Source organism: Ascaphus truei, chromosome 3 (genome assembly GCF_040206685.1).
Source record: "Ascaphus truei isolate aAscTru1 chromosome 3, aAscTru1.hap1, whole genome shotgun sequence".
Classification (NCBI taxonomy): domain Eukaryota; kingdom Metazoa; phylum Chordata; class Amphibia; order Anura; family Ascaphidae; genus Ascaphus; species Ascaphus truei.
The window spans coordinates 122,116,473-122,137,439 of NC_134485.1; the positions used below are offsets into that span (position 1 = coordinate 122,116,473).

At 44.8% G+C, this 20,967-nt stretch overlaps 1 protein-coding gene across 1 annotated transcript; it reads left to right on the top strand.

Moving 5' to 3' along the window:
- The first annotated feature begins 10,823 nt into the window (after positions 1-10,823).
- LOC142490666 (small ribosomal subunit protein uS17m-like) lies at positions 10,824-12,024 on the top strand. Its single transcript, XM_075593083.1, has 2 exons — positions 10,824-10,974; positions 11,731-12,024. Exons 1-2 carry the CDS (start codon positions 10,840-10,842, stop codon positions 12,022-12,024), a joined length of 429 nt encoding a protein of 142 aa, XP_075449198.1. The 5' UTR covers positions 10,824-10,839.
- Positions 12,025-20,967: the final 8,943 nt, after the last annotated feature.

Genomic DNA, 20,967 nt, shown 5'->3' on the forward strand with positions numbered 1-20,967 from the left:
AGGATCAACAGTCACATTCACCTACTAATAGATGTGCTTTTTTAATGTATACACCATGTGAGTACATTACTGTTTTGTTTTTAGTGTCTATAAATTTTTAATTGATCTGCACTTCTCTGTTACTTTTCTCGGAGATACACCAGACTCTACAGATACCTGAGTAGCTGCTGATACATCCTCCGCTCAATGCTGGTTTAACTTCTTACAGTCTGTAAGTAGGCTCTCCATATGAGCTAAGTTACGTTATTTGTCTCTACAACAGTTGAAAACAGAAGTGCACTATATTTGCCTTTCTCTCATTCTGGGGTGAGGTTGATGAACATGCTCCCTCCTATTCCTGGATTTGCTAGTTTGATGGAAGTAACATTTTTCCAGCTTGGCAAACAAATGATTTTCCCATAGGCATTGAAGTACCTGTTTAACATGACTGACGTGTTCCTGTGAGGATTTGGAAAAGATCATTATGTGTCCAGATAAATGACCAAAAATTGATTGAGCAGATCTCTGAAAATGTCATTAACACATTCTTGAAAGACGGCAGGAGCGTTACAGAGACCAAAGGGCATGACAAGGTATTCATAGAAGCCGTCACAGATATTGAACGCCGTTTTCCATTCGTCGTCTTGGCGAATCCTTATCAAATTGTAGGCCCCACGAAGATCCAATTTAGTAAAGATGTTGGCTTTTTGGAAGCAATCGAAGAGTTCTGAAATCAATGATAAGGGATAGCAGTTTTTAATGGTAATCTTGTTAAGACCTCTGTAGTCAATACAGGGTCGTAGTGATCCATCTTTTTTCTTCACAAAAAAGAAACCTGGAGAAGAAGATTTACCAATAAAACCCCTTTGTAAATTTTCCTGGATATACGCCCTCATAGCTTTAGTCTGGGGAGAGAAAGTAGATAAAAAGTTCCACTGGGAGGTACCAAGTCAGGAAGCAAATCAATTGGACAATCAAAAGGACGATGCGTGGGTAAGACCTCAGATCAGGCTTTATTAAATTCGCTGCGAAATTCGGCGTTGACCTCAGGCAATTTTACCTTTAATTATTTGGGAGTAGTGACCCCACAGATACTTTTGGAGGACACAGTACAGTTCTTGGAGCAGAGGGGGTGTCACAGGACAGGTTCCTTGCCAAACCAATCGATGCGTGGATTGTGAAGTTGCAGAAATGGGAGACCAAGAATCACATCCACCGAAGGGGTGTGGATGGCATCCAACTGGATCTCCTCTGTATGATTTTCACCAGTATGAAGACGAAGGAGGATGGTCTGTATGGAGATAAATGCTGGCTGCAGAGGTTGGCCATCAATGGCTTCTAATCCCACCGGGCATCTCTTGCGAACAAAGGGGATCTTAATCCTTTCGGCTAAATTTGATCGACAAAATTACCTCCCGACCCGGAATCCACAAAGGCCAGTGCAGAAATTTGGAAGCCCACTGCCGGTAAGCATAACAGGAAACAAAATCCTTGGAGGGAGTTTCGCTGTGATAGAGGATAAATAAAGTGTTCCCAATGTGATTCCCCTGGACCTCATTGGGAGCTGGCATTTCACGACTTGTGGGGGCAATGATGTACCAGATGACCGGGATTGCCACAGTACAGACAGAGTCCGGTGTTGCAACTTATTACCACCTAGTTGCATGGGTTCAGGGATATCGGGGTGAAAAGATTGCTCGGAGTGAGCAGGCGTTGGCGGGATCTTTCGGACCTCCTTTCCTGTAACCGTTGATCAACGCAGATGCAGATAGTGATCAGCTCCTCAAGATCGGTAGGATGCTCTGTGCAGCGAATTCATCCTTCAATGTTTCAGAGAGGCCTTGCCAGAAGTCAGCTGATAACGACTCGTTATTCCATCTGGTTTCAGCAGTGATGATACGAGACTCAAGAGCGTATCTAGCGACAGGACAGTTTCCCTGGGAAATGTGGAAAAGAGAGGAGCAGCAGTTACCTTGCGACCAGGTTTGTCAAAGACTCTGCGGAATTCCCGGGAGATTAGTCCTATGTCCTGAGTAAGGTCCGATCTTTGCTCCCAGATGGGTGAAGCCCAGGCCAGTGCGTCATTGGTGAGTAGAAAAATTATATACGCCACCTTGGATCTTTGAGAAGGAAAATGAGAAGGCATAATTTCGAACTGTATAAAGCACTAGCTGAGAGACCCGGTGTTGCCCGGGATGTAATGTTTCCGCTCCTCTCTCTCTCCTCCCCCCTCTCTCTCTCTTCCCCTGTCTCCCCCCTCTCTGTTTGTCCCCCGTTCACATCAATCCAGTCCCCCTCCCTCCTTTACAGCTCCGTTCCCCCCCCTTTACAGCTTGATGCAGTGTGTGTGTGCTTCAGTCAGTCAGTCACTGTGTGTGTGCGCGTGCGTCAGTCTGACGCACAAACACACACACATACACACAGACTGATTGACGCACATACAGTCAGTGTGTGCGTGTGTGTGTGCCTCAGTCAGTGTGTGCGTGCGTGTGTGCCTCAGTCAGTGTGTGCATGCGTGCGGAAGTCAGTCAGTTTGTGTGTGTGTGTGCATCAGTCAGTCAGTGTGTGTGTGTGTGCGCGTCAGTCAGTGTGTGTGTGTGCGCGTCAGTCAGTGTGTGTGTGTGTGCGCGCTCGTCAGTCAGTCAGTGTGTGAGTCAGTCAGTGTGTGTGTGTGTGTGTGTGTGTGTGTGTGTGTGTGTGTGTGTGTGTGTGTGTGTGTGTGTGTCAGTCAGTGTGTGTGTATGTGTGTCAGTCAATGTGTGTGTGTCAGTCAGTCAGTGTGTGTGTCAGTCAGTCAGTGTGTGTGTGTGTGTCAGTCAGTCAGTGTGTGTGTGTCAGTGTGTGTGTTAGTGTGTGTGTGTGTGTGTGTGTCAGTGTGTGTGTGTGTGTGTGTGTGTGTCAGTGTGTGTGTGTCAGTGTGTGTGGCAGTCAGTGTGTGTGTGTGTGAGTCAGTCAGTGTGTGTGTGTGTGAGTCAGTCAGTGTGTGTGTGCACGTCAGTCAGTGTGTGTGTGCGCATCAGTTAGTCAGTGTGTGTGTGTGTGCGTCAGTCTGTCTGTGTGTGTGCATCAGTCAGTCTGTGTGTGTGTCAGTCAGTGTGTGTGTGTGTGTGTCAGTGTGTGTGTGTGTGTGTGCGTCAGTCAGTGTGTGTGTGTGTGTGTGTGTGTGTGTGTGTGTGTGTCTGTGTGTGTGTGTGCGTCAGTCAGTGTGTGTGTAGGTGTGCGTCAGTCAGTGTGTGTGTGTGCGTGCGTTAGTCAGGGTGTGTGTGCGTGCGTCAGTCAGTGTGTGCATGCGTCAGTCAGTGTGTGTGTGTGCGTGCATCAGTCAGTGTGTGTTTGTGCGTGCGTCAGTCAGGGTGTATGTGTGCGTGCGTCAGTCAGGGTTTGTGTGCGTGCGTGAGTCAGTGTGTGTGTGTCAGTCAGTGTGTGTGTGTGTGTGTGTGTGTGTGTGTGTGTGTGTGTGTGTGTGTGTGTGTGTGTGTGTGTGTGTGTGTGTGTGTGTGTGTGCGTCAGTCAGAGTGTGTGTGTGTGCAGCTGTCAGGGTGTGTGTGTGTGTCAGTAAGTGTGTGCATGCGTCAGTCAGTGTGTGTGCGTGCGTGCGTCAGTCAGGGTGTGTGTGCATGCATCAGTCAGGGTTTGTGTGCATGCATGAGTCAGGGTGTGTGTGCGTGCGTGAGTCAGGATGTGTGTGCGTGCGTCAGTCAGGGTGTGTGTGCGTGCGCCTGTCAGGTTTTGTGTGCGTGCATCAGTCAGGGTGTGTGCGTGCGTCAGTCAAGGGGTGTGTGCATGCGTCAGTCAGGGAGTGTGTGTGTGTTTCAGTCAGGGGGTGTGTGCGTGCGTCAGTCAGGGTGTGTGTGCGTGCGTCAGTCAGGGTGTGTGTGCGTGCGTCAGTCAGGGGGTGTGTGCGTGCGTCAGGCAGGGTGTGTGTGCGTGTGTCAGTCAGGGGGTGTGTGCGTGCGTCAGTCAGGGCGTGTGTGCGTGAGTCAGTCAGGGGGTGTGTGCGTGAGTCAGTCAGGGGGTGTGTGCGTGCATCAGTCAGGGGGTGTGCGCGTGCGTCAGTCAGGGTGTGTGCGCGTGCGTCAGTCAGGGGGTGTGTGCGTGCGTCAGTCATGTGGTGTGTGTGTGCGCGTGGCAGGCAGTTGGTGTGTGTGTGCACGTCAGTCACTCTGTGTGTGTGTGCATCATTAAGGCAGTTCGTGTGTCAGTCAGTTTGTTGTTGTTGTTTGTTGTTGTGTGCCCCCCCACCCTCTGCTTTTTCCTCTGCCCTGCTGCGAATGGGGGTGGGGGGTGAGGGGAGGTAAAGGGGGTGGTGGTGATACCTGCTCGTGCTCCGGCTTCCCGGCCCGGCCGCGGGGGAATGGTGGTGGTACCTGCTGGTGCCCCCCCGGCACTCCCGACCACGGGGGGGGGGGGGAGAGGGCGGTTGTGGGGTGTTGGTGGTACCTGCTTGCACCACCCGGTGCTCCTGGCCATGGGGGGAGTTGTGGGGGGGGTTGTGGGGTGTTGGTGGTAACCTCCTTGCGCCACCCGGTGCTCCCGGCCGCTGGGGGGGTTATGGGGGGGAGGTTACCTCCTTGCGCCACCCGGTGCTCCCGGCCGCGGGGCGGGTTGTGGGGGGGGTTGTGCGGGGGAGGTTACCTCCTTGCGCGACCCGGTGCTCCCGGCTCGGCCACGGGGGGGGATGTTACCTGCTTGCTGGCGCTCCCGGCGGTTATACGGGGCCTCGAGGAGAAGAGCCGAGTGGCAGGCGACGGTGAGTGAGAGGCGGCGTGAGTTTTTCTGGCAGCGTGTCGAGAGGTGAGGTGGAGGAGGCTTGGCAACGGGGAGGGTGGGGTTTGCGGTGAGGGGGGGTGGGGGGTTTGTGGTGAGGGGGGGTTTGCGGTGAGGGGGGGTGGGGGATTTGCGGTGAGGGGGGGTTTGCGGTGAGGGGGGGTGGGGGGTTTGCGGTGAGGGGGGGTTTGCGGTGAGGGAGGGGTGGGGGGTTTGCGGTGAGGGGAGGCTGGGGTTTGCGGTGAGGGGGGCGGGGTGTTTGCGGTGAGGGGGGCACAGGGGTGTGTGTGAGACACTGTTAGAGCACACCAGCCAATGAGAGGTGTGCGGGGGCGGGAGGGCCAAGGGAGCCATCTCATTGGCCTGAGGCGGAGTGACGGGCCAAAGGTCCAATGAGATTGCCCCTCGACACAAGGAGACACAGTACAGAAAGGCAGACATACATACAACGGTTTGAGAAATATAGATATAGATTGATTAAGAAACCCTCAACATCGTGGGGATCTCCAGCGTAACGATTGGGTGTCGGAAGTCAGGGTTCGGATGTCAGGGTCATAGGCATAAGTGTAGACGTAGTGGTAGCAGGACCCCGAAGGGACAGGAGCAGGAGGAGGGGCTTGCGCCTGGACCGTGAGAGACAGTAGATTATCTTGTAATAAATCCATGCGTTGGTCGTTCTGCTCTAAATATTTTTAAATCTTTGAAAACATGCTGGCGTGCATGCTCAAGACTTGTCCCACCTCAGCGGGGTCTGTGTTTGTTGGGCTGAGTATACTGAAACGATGCGCTCACCACAAACAAGGCGTGACCACGAGGCCGAGGTGGGGATTTGATAAACGCCAACCCACAGACGCGAGGGCGCGTTTGGAGTGTAGATAGGTCGAGGTATCCGGGTCAGGGTAGGAGAGGTCAAAATGGTCAGTGATACTTGCCGAGGTCTGGATTGGAGTGGTACAGATCGTTGCAGGGACTTTAGCCTAGGTCGGGATTGGAGAGGTGCGGATCGTCGTGGGTAAGCTGGGAGCAGGAGCGGAGAAGTGCGGAATCCAAAGAACAAGCAAGGTCAGGCAACACAGGACAAGACAGGCAAGGCTCAGATAGGAGGCAGGACTGCAGTGAACACAGCGCACAAAAAAAGGTTATGCTCAGCCAATGTGCTAGAGGGCAGGCTGAGCATATATAGGAAAAACAGTCCAATGAGCTGGGAGCATACTCATGAGTATGCCAGGTTGTGGTTGACTGAGGGAGACAGCACAGGTGTATCCCTTTTAGACAGAGGAGAGAGGAAGCTTCTGCGCGCATGTGCGGGTGCCATCACTGCGAGCGAAGTCTGGAGGCGGGACCAGCAGGAATGGTATTTAGTGCCAAGTGCTGTCCGCGTGCATCCCTAGAAAGAATGCTGTCATTCGCCGGTCCGCGAGATGCACTGCAGGAGGCAGAAGAGACAGGAGACCCGCTCGCAGTTCTATGCAGGTAGGAAGCGCACCGGAGAGGGCGCAAATGACGGATCCTTACACTTCCTGGTATAAAAGATCAGTTTATAATTTTAGTCTTGTCCCTATTCTATTCATATTATTGGGATAATCTTTTACCCTTCCGACTATGCGTGCTTGCATATTAGTTTCATCTTTATCTACTGTACAGTAGAGGCAACGCTTATTCTAACATTTGCTTTAAACTAGCCGGGTTACATTCAGGCTATGTGCTGGGTATGTTCTGGGCTAGTTTGAGGCACATTTAAGGCATTTCTGCATTGACTAACGACCCATAGGATTAACACAGCAGGGATCCCTGGCAGTCCAATTCAGTTTGAATGGGACTGCCAGGGACCCCCGCTGTTAATCTGATAGGCCATTAATCAATGCAGAAATGCTGGGGCTAGTTTAAGGAAAGTTTAAGGCATGTATTCAGAATGTACCTGGGTGTACCTGGGTCTTTTGGGGAATTGCCACTGGTTTTTGTAAGAATAATCGCTGCCTCTACTGTATGTTTTAATGTCTTATTCTTATTCAATAATTCATTTAAAATGTATCTTGTTTGTATTTTATTAAAACGTGTTTTTTTATTTAAAATATATTGGGTTCTTAATCTGTTTTAATTACTGATTGACTTTGCATGTCAAATACCTGGAACACTTCATTGTGATTGGCACTTTATGTAAATTAGCATAGCATTAGCATAGCCTATCATTGGTCTGCTGGGCCTACTTAAGACTTCCAGGTAAATCACATGACATACCCCAGAAGAAGTCTTACCTAGACGAAACACGTTGGGTGAGGGTCTCTGGCAAGATCTCCCTAAGTTAGTCTATTCAAGGCTATTGGGACTGTGTGCTTACACAATACATCCATACGAACTGACGGAGCCAACAGGGCTATCAGCACTATTTCCAGGATATGACATCACTGATCTAAGATCGCGAGATCTGGATGTGAATGGTGATCAGCGTCATCGACGGGAATCCAACCACAGTGTGTACAGCGTGCATCGTGGAGAGAGGTTCTACGGATTACCAGCCCCTTTTTTGCAGTCAAATATAGGATTTTATCCTGACATGCCCTATTATTTCTGCTACATTGTAAGTAGCCACTTTTCTTGCACTTTTATCGGCATATAAAACGCACTTCACTATATTGGCATCCTTCTCATTTATAGGTCATACCTCATCCAGGAATCTGTTTATGGACTCATCATTTCTATATCCTACAGGTGTTTTCTATCCATTCCACTCTTTGACAAAGTGCAGTAGATGCATGAAACGCGTCAGAGTTCCCTCTCAAGATGATTTTTTCTTTTTATTGATGTATTTGTTGTTCATTGCTGTTCATTAAATTTTTCTACTGAGAATTGTTATCCAGCTTCCGTTTTCACTTCCTGCTTCCGGAACGCATGAAGCACTTGCTGGCACGCTGTGCACCGCCATTTCCCCCCCCTATCCAGGGTGATTTTCTATCATCACACACGTCGGGCTGAGAGCACGCCAGAACCAGAATGACCGCATTTATAAGGGTCGTGAGTAATATGTCTTTGACACTGTTCCTTATATGTATGGTCTAGCTCTAAGGGTTGTTGTTGGAGTTATTATTTAGATAGGGGTCAGGGTCCCTGGTTCACGTAGGTTCCCTTGACATCCCTTTTCTATGTTTTACCCACACCCCTAACAATTGAGCATTATTGACCTCATTACAGTTTTTACTCACTATATTTACCTGAATCCTCCAACAAAAGTGCATTTGAAATGATGATTATGCTACACAGCTACTAATTATTTCCAAGGAGAAGCTAAGTATTTACTTTGAGCACTGGCAGAGAAGATTCTTCTCTATCCACCTCTGTTTTCTATCCATTCACCTGTAGTCACTGATTTGTGCCTTTTGTATCTTGCTCCCTTTGTATATACATCTAATAATTATGTAGTCTCAATAGGATCATATGTGTTTTTTTTGTTTATTTATTTATTAATTTTATCTGCTCCGTTTTTTCCCATTTTTCCCCCTTTTTTTTTTCTTTCTTTTCTTTCATCTGCCAAGTCCTTAAGTTTGTTTTGTTTTTAATGCGGTCATTGTCATAGTCTATAAGACATATATCACATAGATATTTGCTGTGTGTGATCTTGTCTATTGACATTCTGGCAGCCTTTGGGTGAATGAGTTTATTATTGTTCTAATAAAGTTGCAGTGTTTTTGAACCAATGGACATGGGGTAGTGTGCTCACCGAGCTGCTAAACATTGGTGGTATTGACTTCAGGTGTTTGTCTTGTTTGTCTTGGGTACGGCTTACAAATAAAGTTTAGAGAGATTTAAAAAGACTTCTCAACTAATAGGGATTCATGTCTTCTCATAGCCTAATCAGAACGCGAGAATCATTGGGCATAACACCTGACGTCATGCCCGCTCCAGCATTGAAAAATGTCAGCTTTTTAAAATTTTCTTACACATGATTTTTTTCAAAATTCTTTTATATTTTTTTTAAAAGATATTTGATATGATTTCATTGCTATTAACTAATGTTATGCTCTAAATTATATATTTTTAGTTGAATTGCAAAGCATTTTAGAAAACCCTCCTATTTTAGGGGGAATCCTCCTATACTGCAATGCTCACTGTACATTGAAAAACGTATACAGTATCTAATAGAAATTTTTATGTCTAATATTAATGATGTACATAAGTTATCTCTCATATACACACATCTTGCTAGAAGGTATTATACCACAAATAGGAATAGTGGTTTTCTCAAAGTCAGAATTCTTGCCTAAATTGTGCAAATGAGTGCCTGGAATTTATTGGGAATTTAAAGACTTAAATTCAGTGCAGACGTCATCTACCCCTGAAGAAGTAAAATTCGCGAAACACGTTGGGTTGTCCTAACCAAGCCACCGTAGTACAGTAGTCTGGCGTCACACGCGGAAGTGCCTGAAAATCTCAAGGCAGTGACACAGGAGTGCTCCGGAGGTGGAGAGAGGGTGAGAGCCCAGATAAAGCATGTCAGGAGGAGGAGGGAGACAGAGGCCTAGGGCAGTGAATGACCCAATAGGTCAGATTCCTTCAACCTCGGGTACAAGAGGCTCCAGGCAACCCATTCTTTGGAGAACTTTTAAAACAGTGCTGCTGACAGAGACGGATTTCTATTGCGCTGGAAAGCATTGTATTCACATGCCAGACTACAAAGGACTGTTTGTGAGTTCAAAATCTCGATTTTAACTATTGTTTTGTATTAAAACATTATTATGCCATATTTTCCTCTATATCCTTTTACTAAGATGGAGTCAACAACAGCTTGAAGGCTGTAAGAGGAAGAACAGTGACTACTCAATTAATATAAGGAAGGAATGAAAGAAGAGACGCATATATTGAAAATTCAAAACACATAATATTATTATTACTGCGCTTTGATCAAAAAATGCACTTAGCTTGGTTAGAATGATCCTCTATGATGGTAAGTAATAAATACTGTGCTTAGTAAATATATGCATGAGTTGACTTTTATGGGCTACCAATGCCTTTGCCCCTGTCTGCATTTCTCCAGCTAGGAGATGGCAACAAATTTGGGGATGCTGTATAGTGTGTAAACCAGTGTTTTTCAACCGGGGATCCCCGGGCATGCCCAAAGGGTTCCCTGCAATTTTCAGGTCATTTGAAAATTGTGCCAAGAGAAGAATTTACAATGCATCTGACCTCATTTTATTAGAGAGGGTTGGGATTCCTTACAATGCATCTGATCTCCGAAGCGCTATTACAGAGGTTTAGGGTTATGCAAAATTTCACCATATAATTATGGGCAGGACTGACTTGATGGCAGTGCCATTGGTGCTGTTGCATTGATTCCCGGTCTCTTACCCACAACATTTAAACTGATTGCCGGGGGAGAGCACGGGGCCTCTGTAAGCTGTGGCATGTCCTCCTTGTGATGATGCATCACCGTGACAATGTGTCGTCTTGACTTCGCGACATCGCTGGAGGCGGTGCCGTAGAAGGTAATAAGCTCTGCTCTCTGCCCCGGCACTGAGCCCTGTCTGACTCCCAGCCACCCCTAATTTTATAGGGTTCCTTAACCAAAACAAACCACTGGTGTAAAGTAAGGTGAAATAAGATTTGTTTCTTTTCTGGTAACCGTTATTTGTAAAGATTTCTGTATTTTTCCTCATTTCCACTTCATAACTTAACAGGTTTGAAAGTCAACTCCATTGGCACTGAAATCTAAAGTGCATATTTATATCCTTAATATTTTCTTGATAAATAAGATAATACAATAAATTGGAAGTACAATAGAACAACGACAAATGTAGATTGCAACATTAACATCTAACAATATTATTAATATTGATCATGGAAATTGTTCCACATTAAAGAACACATAATAGGAAATATTTGCAGGAAAAATAAGTAGATGAGTACATAAACAGGATCTAGTCAGGCAAGGGATAAAACTGTGTTTTGTGCTAAATAAATAATAAATAATCTTTATGTTTTTGTAAATGTATTTTTATGTCTTTATCATGACCTAAAAGGCAGACCTAAAACGAGTCTCTGTTCAGTGCATCCTTCACCTTCCTTTTTTTAATTGCAGGTAAACAAGTGCCAGTCCTCACCATGTCAGCCGTACGTGCAGGTGTACGAGCAGCTGTCCATTCCAAGGGGATTGAGGGAAAGGTGATCGGGACAAAGATGAAGAAAACGGCTAAAGTCCGAGTGACCAGGCTGGTGTTGGATCCTTATTTATTAAAGGTAAACCTTGGTCTCCATATCTCGACTCAAACCATTGGGCAGATTAATCTTGGTTTTAATGCGTCCCACACCCTAGGTTGTTCTGGTTTTAGCGTAACATTTGTGCAAAAATTGCTATTTTTCAGCAACATTTTTGATCCCATGGCCGTCAGAGACCTGCAAGGGGCAAAGGTGCGGCCTGTAACACTTGTCTAAAACCCACCTCCCCCCATGCCCCCCCCCCCAAATGAATTTTGATGTTGCCTTTAACACGCTTTTTGTAGGTCTGCAGAATTATCCACATTTATTTGTTGGCTGTATATCAGTTTTTATCAATATGAGGCAGGAGTTTTGCATTGAATTTATGTATGGGAATTTTCAAACACTTTAAAACAATGTTAAATATATATATATAGTTTTTTTTAATTAAAGCACTTTGAGAAAGTTACATGAGATCAAACACTCTTTTTCTGCGGAATTATAGATTGAAACCCGCAGCCATCCAATTTGCAGGTCTGGATATGTGAACATCCAAGATTTCCCATCTATGTAATGTTTCTAAAGACATGAAATGAAAAAGAAATGTAAAAACAGCAGTTTTGTGGTGTGGTGACTGCAGAGGATTCTGGGTACTGACATTTACAAAGAGAGCAGGAATATTAGAGTAGGTTGATTTACTATTGTTATTAGCGGCCCGATATGTCATCATGACCTGTTCCTCCATAAAATGTTAATAATTGTTAACACCTGTCTCTTGTTGGTTTTTTTTTTGTTTAGTTTTATAACAAGCGCAAGACATACTTTGCTCACGACGCGCTGCAGCAGTGCACAGTGGGAGATATTGTGCTGTTGAAAGCTTTGCTTGAGAGAAGGACCAAACACGTGAAACACGAACTGTCCGAGACCGTTTACAAGGTGGGAAGATTGGTGGACCCTGTAACGGGGAAGCTGTGTGCTGGGAGCCTGTTTCTGGAAAGTCTGACGGACGCTGATGCCACAGACCTTAGTGAACAGCTCCAGAGTCTGGAGATTTCAGCGGGGACAGCAGAAGAGAAGAGGACAGATCTGTGAAGACTTAACCTTTACCTTCTTGACAGCTGCCTCTAGTGCAAATGCCACCTGAGCTCTAGTGACTTGAGGCTTTTACAATCCTTTAAGTTGTTACAGGTTTATGACTGCAATGAGGCATTACAGCACATAGCATACTGTCAAGTCATTATCCCTCTCAGATCCTTCCTTTTCTTTTTTTCCTTTCTTCACACTTCCTACGTTCTTTCTCGTCTTCGTGAACACCATCTATACGCCAAGCTAGAGACGTGCTCTTTTCATCAGACCTCTACTCATTTCCTGGGTTACGTCATCTCAGACGAGGGCTTCATGATGGATTCTGGCAAGCTTCTGACTGTAACAGAATGGCCAAGACCTAATACCCTCAAAGCCATTCAGCGATTTTAGGGGTTCGCCAATTACTATCGCAAGTTTATATGAAAAATGTATTCTATCGTAGCTCCCCTTACAGCCCTTACGAAGAAAGGGGCAAACCCTTCTGCTTGGTCCCCCGAGGCTCTGTCCGCCTTCAAGGTACTCAAGGAAGCATTTGTATCCGCCCAGATTCTCCGCCATCCGGACATCAACCTTCCCTTCATCTTAGAGGTTGATGCCTCCGATTGCGGGGCAGGGGCAGTCCTGTCTCAGAGACCTACACCTCAAGACAAGTTACATCCCTGCACATATTTCTCCAAGAAATTCTCATCGGCTGAGAGGAATTACGACGTGGGTAACACGGAACTTCTGGCCGTGAAGATGGCTCTCCAAGAGTGGAGACACTTTTTGGAGGGGTCGAAAGAGCAGTTTACTATCCTCACGGATCACATAAACCTTCTCTATATCGAGAACGCCCGACGCCTTGGACAACGACAGGCTCGTTGGTCTCTTTTTTTCTCCTGATTTGACTTTCATCTTTCATATATCCCCGGCACTAAAAACGTTAAGGCAGATGCTCTCTCCAGGCAACATTCCTCAGAGGAGAGACTTTTTTGGGGTACACGACTTCTGCCTTGGGCCCTCTGGATATTCGGTCTTCCGCGGGACGAATTCTCCATTTTCTCTAGGCTGCAGGGCATCTCAGTCCCCCTTTTTCTCTGCGGGATCTGCGGACGTGTCTGTTCCTTCGACGGTAAGTGAAGACCCACTTTTCTTTTTCCGCCTTTTATTTTTTGATGACTCTGTCCCATCAGGGATATTGGGGTCTCCGACTTTATTTGAAGCTTCAGCAGCTTCACTGTATCCACCATGTTTTCCTTGCAGTTGCGTTAGGTGGCGTAAATATTCAGAGATCTGCTCATCCCGCTCTTGCTCCTGACGATCACATTCGTCATCATAGAGAGCGGTCTTTTCGGTTCGTACCGAGTTCAGGCACCCCCACCATTCTTGGGGTGTTTTGTGGGTGTGACATGGTTCGGGTTCCCCGTAAGAGATGTCTTCCTCCTCATCGGACCGGAAGGCCCACTCTCCCGTGGGGTAGGGTTCATTACAGGAACGCCGCATCTTGTCCCCCATATTGGGGCTATCAGGTGTATTTTTCTTCCTGACTTCAGGAGGCGCTATTGCAGCTGTTGTTCCTGTATTCACTAGAACCCCAAATTGTGATAGTCCTACAGGTGGGCAGACTTTGCTTGTAGAGTTTTTAGCTCCCACAGGCGTCTCTGTAGACTTTTTCATCTTCTTTAATTTGGTATGAGTTACAACATCAGCAGTACTGTGCAGGAATTCTTTCTCATCAGCGATACTGGATGTGCAGTTGCTAAGTAAAACTTCTGTATCTTCCTTGGGTCCACAGCACACTGCTTGCTGCTGCAGTTCCTTTGCTTGTTGAAAAACATAGTCCTCAGGCTGCTGCCCTTTTTCTGTGGCTGGGCTCTTTACACCAGGAACACATTTTATTCCCCATTCTTGCAGAGTCTGTATTTGACTTTAGCTGGGCGGCCATTTTAAATTCCCAGGTTTTTTTTCTCTTTTTTTTTATTTTCTTTCACCAGTGGTGGTGTAGACTCTGTTCACAGCATCAGTCCCTTGTGTGGGTCATTGTCTGTCGCAGTCCTGCCAGTCCAACTGTGGCATTGTGGCTTTCTTCAGTGCAGTGTAGTTTTCCTGCCTGGGTGTGTAGCCCTTTAATTCTAGTCACTTCTGCATGTGTTTCTTTGGTTTTGTTGCTCAGACTGTTTGCAGGAACTATATGCAGGCAAAAGCACAAAAATGTTCACAGGCAGTCTCAGGGGCCCCTTTTTAACTTCAAGGGCCACCTCTCATCCCACTTCTTACACCATATGTAAGAGGACGTGTGCAGAGGTACGTAATGGAGACCGTTTAAAGTGAAACTAAAATTAGGCTTTATTGCGCCTGTCCCTTTATCACAGCAAAGCATATGAAAATAAGCCAAACAAAAACCTATCTCCGCTTTGGAGACTATCTACACATGTAGTTCAGCCCTCTCTATAACTGGGTGGTTAGCTAAGCTATTTACCAGCCCAAAATATATATACATATAAACAGATATATAAACAGTCCCATAAGAAAGTCTTATCTGTTTCTTGTAGCTGTAGGGGAAGGCTTCTCTGTTCTCCTGGTGTCCGCACCCTTGTGTGCTAAGGTAATGTCAGGATCCAGGTTTAGAAGTATTGTCCCCTGTGTCTTGCTGGCAGCGTGCAGTCTCTTTTCCGCTCAAGACGTCTGTTTGTTCCACAGGTCAGCCCAGTTGTGGACTAGGGAACTCTCTGTCTATACTTCCTCGGTTCAGCCCCACATGTGAGACTAAGGAATCTATCCCTTCCTGCCTCTGAACAGACTATTTCACAGAGCTGTGATTAGCAGGTGGGGTTGATTGCACCAGCAATTAACTAGCACATTGCTGGATTAGAGGCAAGCCTGTTTAACAGGGATAAGACCCTGTTATAATGCCATAATGACATTGGCAAGTGAATGTATAGCACGTAATTGAGTGACACACAAATATAATTATTTGCACATAACTTTACAGTCCAGTCAAAAATGACAGAGATCCTATCAGCAGTCTCTGCCAGTGTCATTCCCTCAAAGCTTTAAAAAAAAAAAATAATAATAATAATTGAAATCCTACCTGAAGTGGGGTATTCCATGAAACTTATCAGGGACAACAGAGTTCCAGAGATATGTGTAGTATTTTTATGCCAGATCTGACCAATTTATCTTAATCAAACCCTCTGCAGAAGCGTACAGGATTTTCAGATAGCTCACGAAGTGTTGGTCAAAACTGTACGCATGCAGAGTGGCTAAGAGGTATCGGTGAACCACCCATTCAAATGCCTTCTCTTGATCAAGGGAGAGAAAGGCGAGAGATGGACAAGTCCTACGTGCATAGGGCAGCAAACCTCTATTTATACTCCTCCTTGGCTATTACTCCTTATCCACAGATCCCAGATTATGTTTCTTTTGGTCCTAATTATTAATCTATTGAACGGATTGACAATTATATTAAAAAAAAAAACGGAAAAGGCGGATTGCGCTTTTTAAGACTGATCCACGGAAATACGCAGAACAAAAAAAAATGGTCGATTGGAGGTGGATTCAAATCCAGAATTTTTTTTCACCCATCTCTAACCATGAATCTATCTTAATGACATTTTATGTTTAAGGGATCTAGGGGCTTATACTAGTAGCTCGAAGATGTCATTGCCAAGCCGCATGTTCACAAGAAGCGGAATGAAATGTAAGAAGAACGGTATTCTCTATTGCATTATATTATGAGTATCATTATTATTATTTTTTTTAATTAAAGCACTTTGAGAAAGCTACATGAGATCAAACACTCTTTTTCTGTGGAATTATAGATTGAAACCCGCAGCCTTCCAATTTGCAGGTCTGGATATGTGAACATCCAAGATTTCCCTTCTATGTAATGTTTCTAAAGACATGAAATGAAAAAGAAATGTAAAAACAGCAGTTTTGTGATGTGGTGACTGCAGAGGATTCTGGGTACTGACATTTACAAAGAGAGCAGGAATATTAGAGTAGGTTGATTTACTATTGTTATTAGCGGCCCGATATGTCATCATGACCTGTTCCTCCATAAAATGTTAATAATTGTTAACACCTGTCTCTTGTTGTTTTTTTTTTTTTGTTTAGTTTTATAACAAGCGCAAGACATACTTTGCTCACGACGCGCTGCAGCAGTGCACAGTGGGAGATATTGTGCTGTTGAAAGCTTTGCTTGAGAGAAGGACCAAACACGTGAAACACGAACTGTTCGAGACCGTTTACAAGGTGGGAAGATTGGTGGACCCTGTAACGGGGAAGCTGTGTGCTGGGAGCCTGTTTCTGGAAAGTCTGACGGACCCTGATGCCACAGACCTTAGTGAACAGCTCCAGAGTCTGGAGATTTCAGCGGGGACAGCAGAAGAGAAGAGGACAGATCCGTGAAGACTTAACCTTTACCTTCTTGACAGCTGCCTCTAGTGCAAATGCCACCTGAGCTCTAGTGACTTGAGGCTTTTACAATCCTTTAAGTTGTTACAGGTTTATGACTGCAATGAGGCATTACAGCACATAGCATACTGTCAAGTCATTATCCCTCTCAGATCCTTCCTTTTCTTTTTTTCCTTTCATCACACCTCCTACGTTCTTTCTCGTCTTCGTGAACACCATCTATACGCCAAGCTAGAGACGTGCTCTTTTCATCAGACCTCTACTCATTTCCTGGGTTACGTCATCTCAGACGAGGGCTTCATGATGGATTCTGGCAAGCTTCTGGCTGTAACAGAATGGCCAAGACCTAATACCCTCTCCTGCAGCTGATCACTGCTCGATAAGGCCACTCAGACTTACAAGCAGTCTGGGGCCATTGGAGTGGCTCGGCACACAGTCCCGCTAAGCGGACGCCAAACCGCAACTTGCAGGGGCACTCTCAACGTGCCACGATGCCGCTCCGTCACGTGGTACTGCGTGATGACGTCACGTTACCAGGAGTAAGGTCCATATCCTGTTTCAGGAAGTGTCTCTTAAGGGTAATGTTGCGAGTAAACTTATGCAGATCTTTGAACAACTGGAAGGAACTTGGTCCACAGGCTTTAGAAAAGCTCAGACCCCTTCCAAGTATGTTCAATTGATCTTTACTCAAAACTGTAGAGGAGAGATATGGACCTTACTCCTGGTAAGGCTGCAATGGTTTCTACAAGTAATTCGGATACAGAATTGGTAATTAGACATACAGATTTTAAAAGTCAATCCAAATTTTATCCCGCACATTCCAAAGGTCATCACATTGATACATTTTTTAATATGGTCATCAATGATTTTAATGTTTTATCACGCAATTTTAAGTCAGGAGATATTAAGCACAACCTCAGTGCGAGTGAATCTTTAGCAATCAAAAAAAATTAAATAAGATACCAGTTTAATTATAAGGCAAGCGGATAAGGGTGGGGGCGTAGTAGTCCAAAACAGATGTGACTACGAAAAAGAAGCTTTAAGACTTCTTAATGATACATTGTCTTATGTAAAACTAACTAAGGATCCCACAGTGGAATTCTTAAGGGAACTGAAGGTTCTACTAGACAATGCAGTCGCCCTCTCGGTTATCACTACAGCAGAATTTGACTTTTTATTTTCTGAATTCCCAAGGATCCCCATATTCTACCACTTACCGAAGATACATAAGGCTTTGGTTGATCCTCCTGGACGCCCAATTGTGTCAGGTATACAATCGATGACAGCCAACCTTAGTCAATATGTGGATTTTTTTCTCCAACCTTATGTCGGGAAATTAACCTCTTATTTGAAGGATTCTACTGCAGTTTTAAATTTATTTAAAGACTTCCAATGGAAGAGTTCATATGTATGGATTACATGTGACATAAAAGCCCTGTATACTAATATACCCCATCAAAAAGGGTTAGATGCAGTGAACTCCATTTTGGAGGCAGATCAAACACTGCACCCATTAAATAGGGAGTTTATTCTTGAGTCTATTAGTTTTATTCTAAAACACAATTATTTTCTGTTTCTCTCAACCTTCTACCTGCAGGTTTGCGGAACTGCAATGGGCACTAGGTTTGCCCCCAGCTTCGCAAACCTGTATGTGGGAGTGTGGGAGTCTCAGTTTATTATGCCCGAGAAACCATATCACAGGAATGTCGTTGTGTGGAGGCGCTACATAGACGACATCCTGTGTGTGTGGGACGGTGACTGTGCATCAGCCAGTGCATTTGTGGCTGACTTGAATAAGAATGACTACAATCTAGAGTTCACACACAAAATGGATGCCACACAGATAGATTTTTTGGATCTAAGACTTACTTCTCAAGTGGATGGCACTGTAGAAACTGAGACCTTCTTTAAGGAGGTGGATACCAGCAATTTGCTGATGGCAAATAGTAGTCACAAGAGCACATGGATCAAAAATATACCAGGTGGGCAATTCGTCAGACTCAGACGTAACTGCAGTAGTTTAGAGGTGTTTGACAAACAGGCTAACAAATTATTATTGAGATTTAGAGAGAGGGGATACCCCAAGGAACTTTTGGAAAGAGAGATCAAAAGAGTACGTAATATGGATCGGAAAGAAATGCTAATCCAAAATAGATCTAAAATTAGAAATAATGGAAGCCAAACAATGAAGAGTGGAACTTTAGATGTGGCTTTCATCACTAATTATAACTCTGTATATAGGGACATTGAAAAGGTTTTTAATAAACACTGGGGTATACTGTGCAATGATCCTATATTGGGATCTCATTTAGACACCAAACCACGGTTTATCTATAGGAGAGCCAAAAATATTGAAAACATATTAGCACCTAGTGATGTTTTTGTATGTAATAATACTATATCACAAAAGAATTGGCTTGGACCTAAACCAAAAGGTAATTACATTTGTGGCAAGTGCAATATTTGCAAATATCAACATCCTGTTAAACATACGTTTCATTCTAGAAACACACAAGAGGTTTTTAATATTGATGACTTTATTTTATGTACATCCACACATATTGTGTACCTGTTGGAATGTGCGTGTGGATGTCAATATGTAGACAGAACCAAACGCAGCCTCAAAATCCGCATCCAGGAACATGTCAGAAATATTAAAAATGGGTTTGACAAACATAGTGTTTCAAGGCACTTTTTATTACATCATAATAAAGACCCGTCCAGTCTCACTTTTAAGGGGATTCAGTTTATTCCTGCGAATAGAAGAGGTGGGGATAGAGTTAAAGTACTATCTTCTAAAGAGACTTATTGGATACACAAGTTGGATACCATGTCACCTAAGGGGTTAAATGAGGATGTAGATATTTGGGCATTGTATTGAACCCTCAGTCCATACTAACATCAGACCCATGGGATATGTTATTTATCTGTGTTTCCTGCTCTCCCTGCTCTGTCACACTTTTTAATCTCTAGTTGTATCTTTTGTATGAAGTATATGAGGATACCAATTTTAATACACTAATATTGTGTTTCTTTTTATTCCAGCATGTTTTTAAGTATTTATGCTAGGTTTAGTTTATATGTTGTTTTTTATATGTTCTTTTAGATTTTGTTAATAAAGTTGTTGTTTTAAAAGTAAACATCACATCTTCCCTATCACTTTGACCATTACTTAGTTCAGATGATTGGTATAAAGTTTAATTGCTTGACCAATGAGGCATCTCTGAGAGGTATTTAAGACCTCTGGGTAATAACCAAATTATTCCCTGAAGAAGTAGTTAGCTCTACGAAACGCGTTGGATGTTATTATTCTATACCATATATTTGCTATTATTCTTATGCTGGATTCGCTCTGCTATTTACATCACATTTTATGCTAGTTTGGTGTTATTTGGACTATTAAGAGACTCTAAGGGACTTGTTTCCTCCCTCCCGCCGATCCCATCACCGCTGCGGAGACTGTGACGTCATCACGCAGTACCACGTGACGGAGCGGCATCGTGGCACGTTGAGAGTGCCCCTGCAAGTTGCGGTTTGGCGTCCGCTTAGCGGGACTGTGTGCCGAGCCACTCCAACGGCCCCAGACTGCTTGTAAGTCTGAGTGGCCTTATCGAGCAGTGATCAGCTGCAGGAGAGACGGGTCACTCAAGGGGAAATCCCCCTGGAGGCGGCACATCATCGGATGAGGAGCGGTCCCACTGAGTATCTGAATTTGCAGCGAAGCTTGGCTGTTTAAAGGAAACCCCCTCTGGGAGTGACGTTCTGCTAGCTGAGGAGTGCAGGAAACAATTCAGCCCCAGAACCATTGCAGAGGCTCCTACAGAGAAAAGACAAGCATCAGACCTTCCTGTTAACAGCTACTGAGCGGTAACAAGTGTGGTATACACTAAATGCACCAATTTTATCAATTTGATGTACGCAGATATATTACCTATTAATTATTAATTATATATTATTACTTGCTTCACTATTTGGCGTTGTGCGCTGTTTTCTTTTTGTTTCCATTACAGCACATAGCATACTGTCAAGTCATTATCCCTCTCAGATCCTTCCTTTTCTTTTTTTCCTTTCGTCAAACCTCCTACGTTCTTTCTCGTCTTCGTGAACACCATCTATACGCCAAGCTAGAGACGTGCTCTTTTCATCAGACCTCTACTCATTTCCTGGGTTACGTCATCTCAGATGAGGGCTTCATGATGGATTCTGGCAAGCTTCTGGCTGTAACAGAATGGCCAAGACCTAATACCCTCAAAGCCATTCAGCGATTTTTGGGGTTCGCCAATTACTATCGCAAGTTTATATGAAAAATGTATTCTATCGTAGCTCCCCTTACAGCCCTTACGAAGAAAGGGGCAGACCCTTCTGCTTGGTCCCCCGAGGCTCTGTCCGCCTTCAAGGTACTCAAGGAAGCATTTGTATCCGCCCCGATTCTCCGCCATCCGGACATCAACCTTCCCTTCATCTTAGAGGTTGATGCCTCCGATTGCGGGGCAGGGGCAGTCCTGTCTCAGAGACCTACACCTCAAGACAAGTTACATCCCTGCACATATTTCT

What these genes read in the sequence shown, in the direction of transcription:
- LOC142490666 (XM_075593083.1), top strand. Translation starts at nt 10,840, where the DNA reads ATGTCAGCCGTACGTGCAGGTGTACGAGCAGCTGTCCATTCCAAGGGG. An exon ending in TGGATCCTTATTTATTAAAG is followed by an intron (nt 10,975 to 11,730) that starts GTAAACCTTGGT and finishes TTTTTTGTTTAG; the next exon opens with TTTTATAACAAGCGCAAGAC.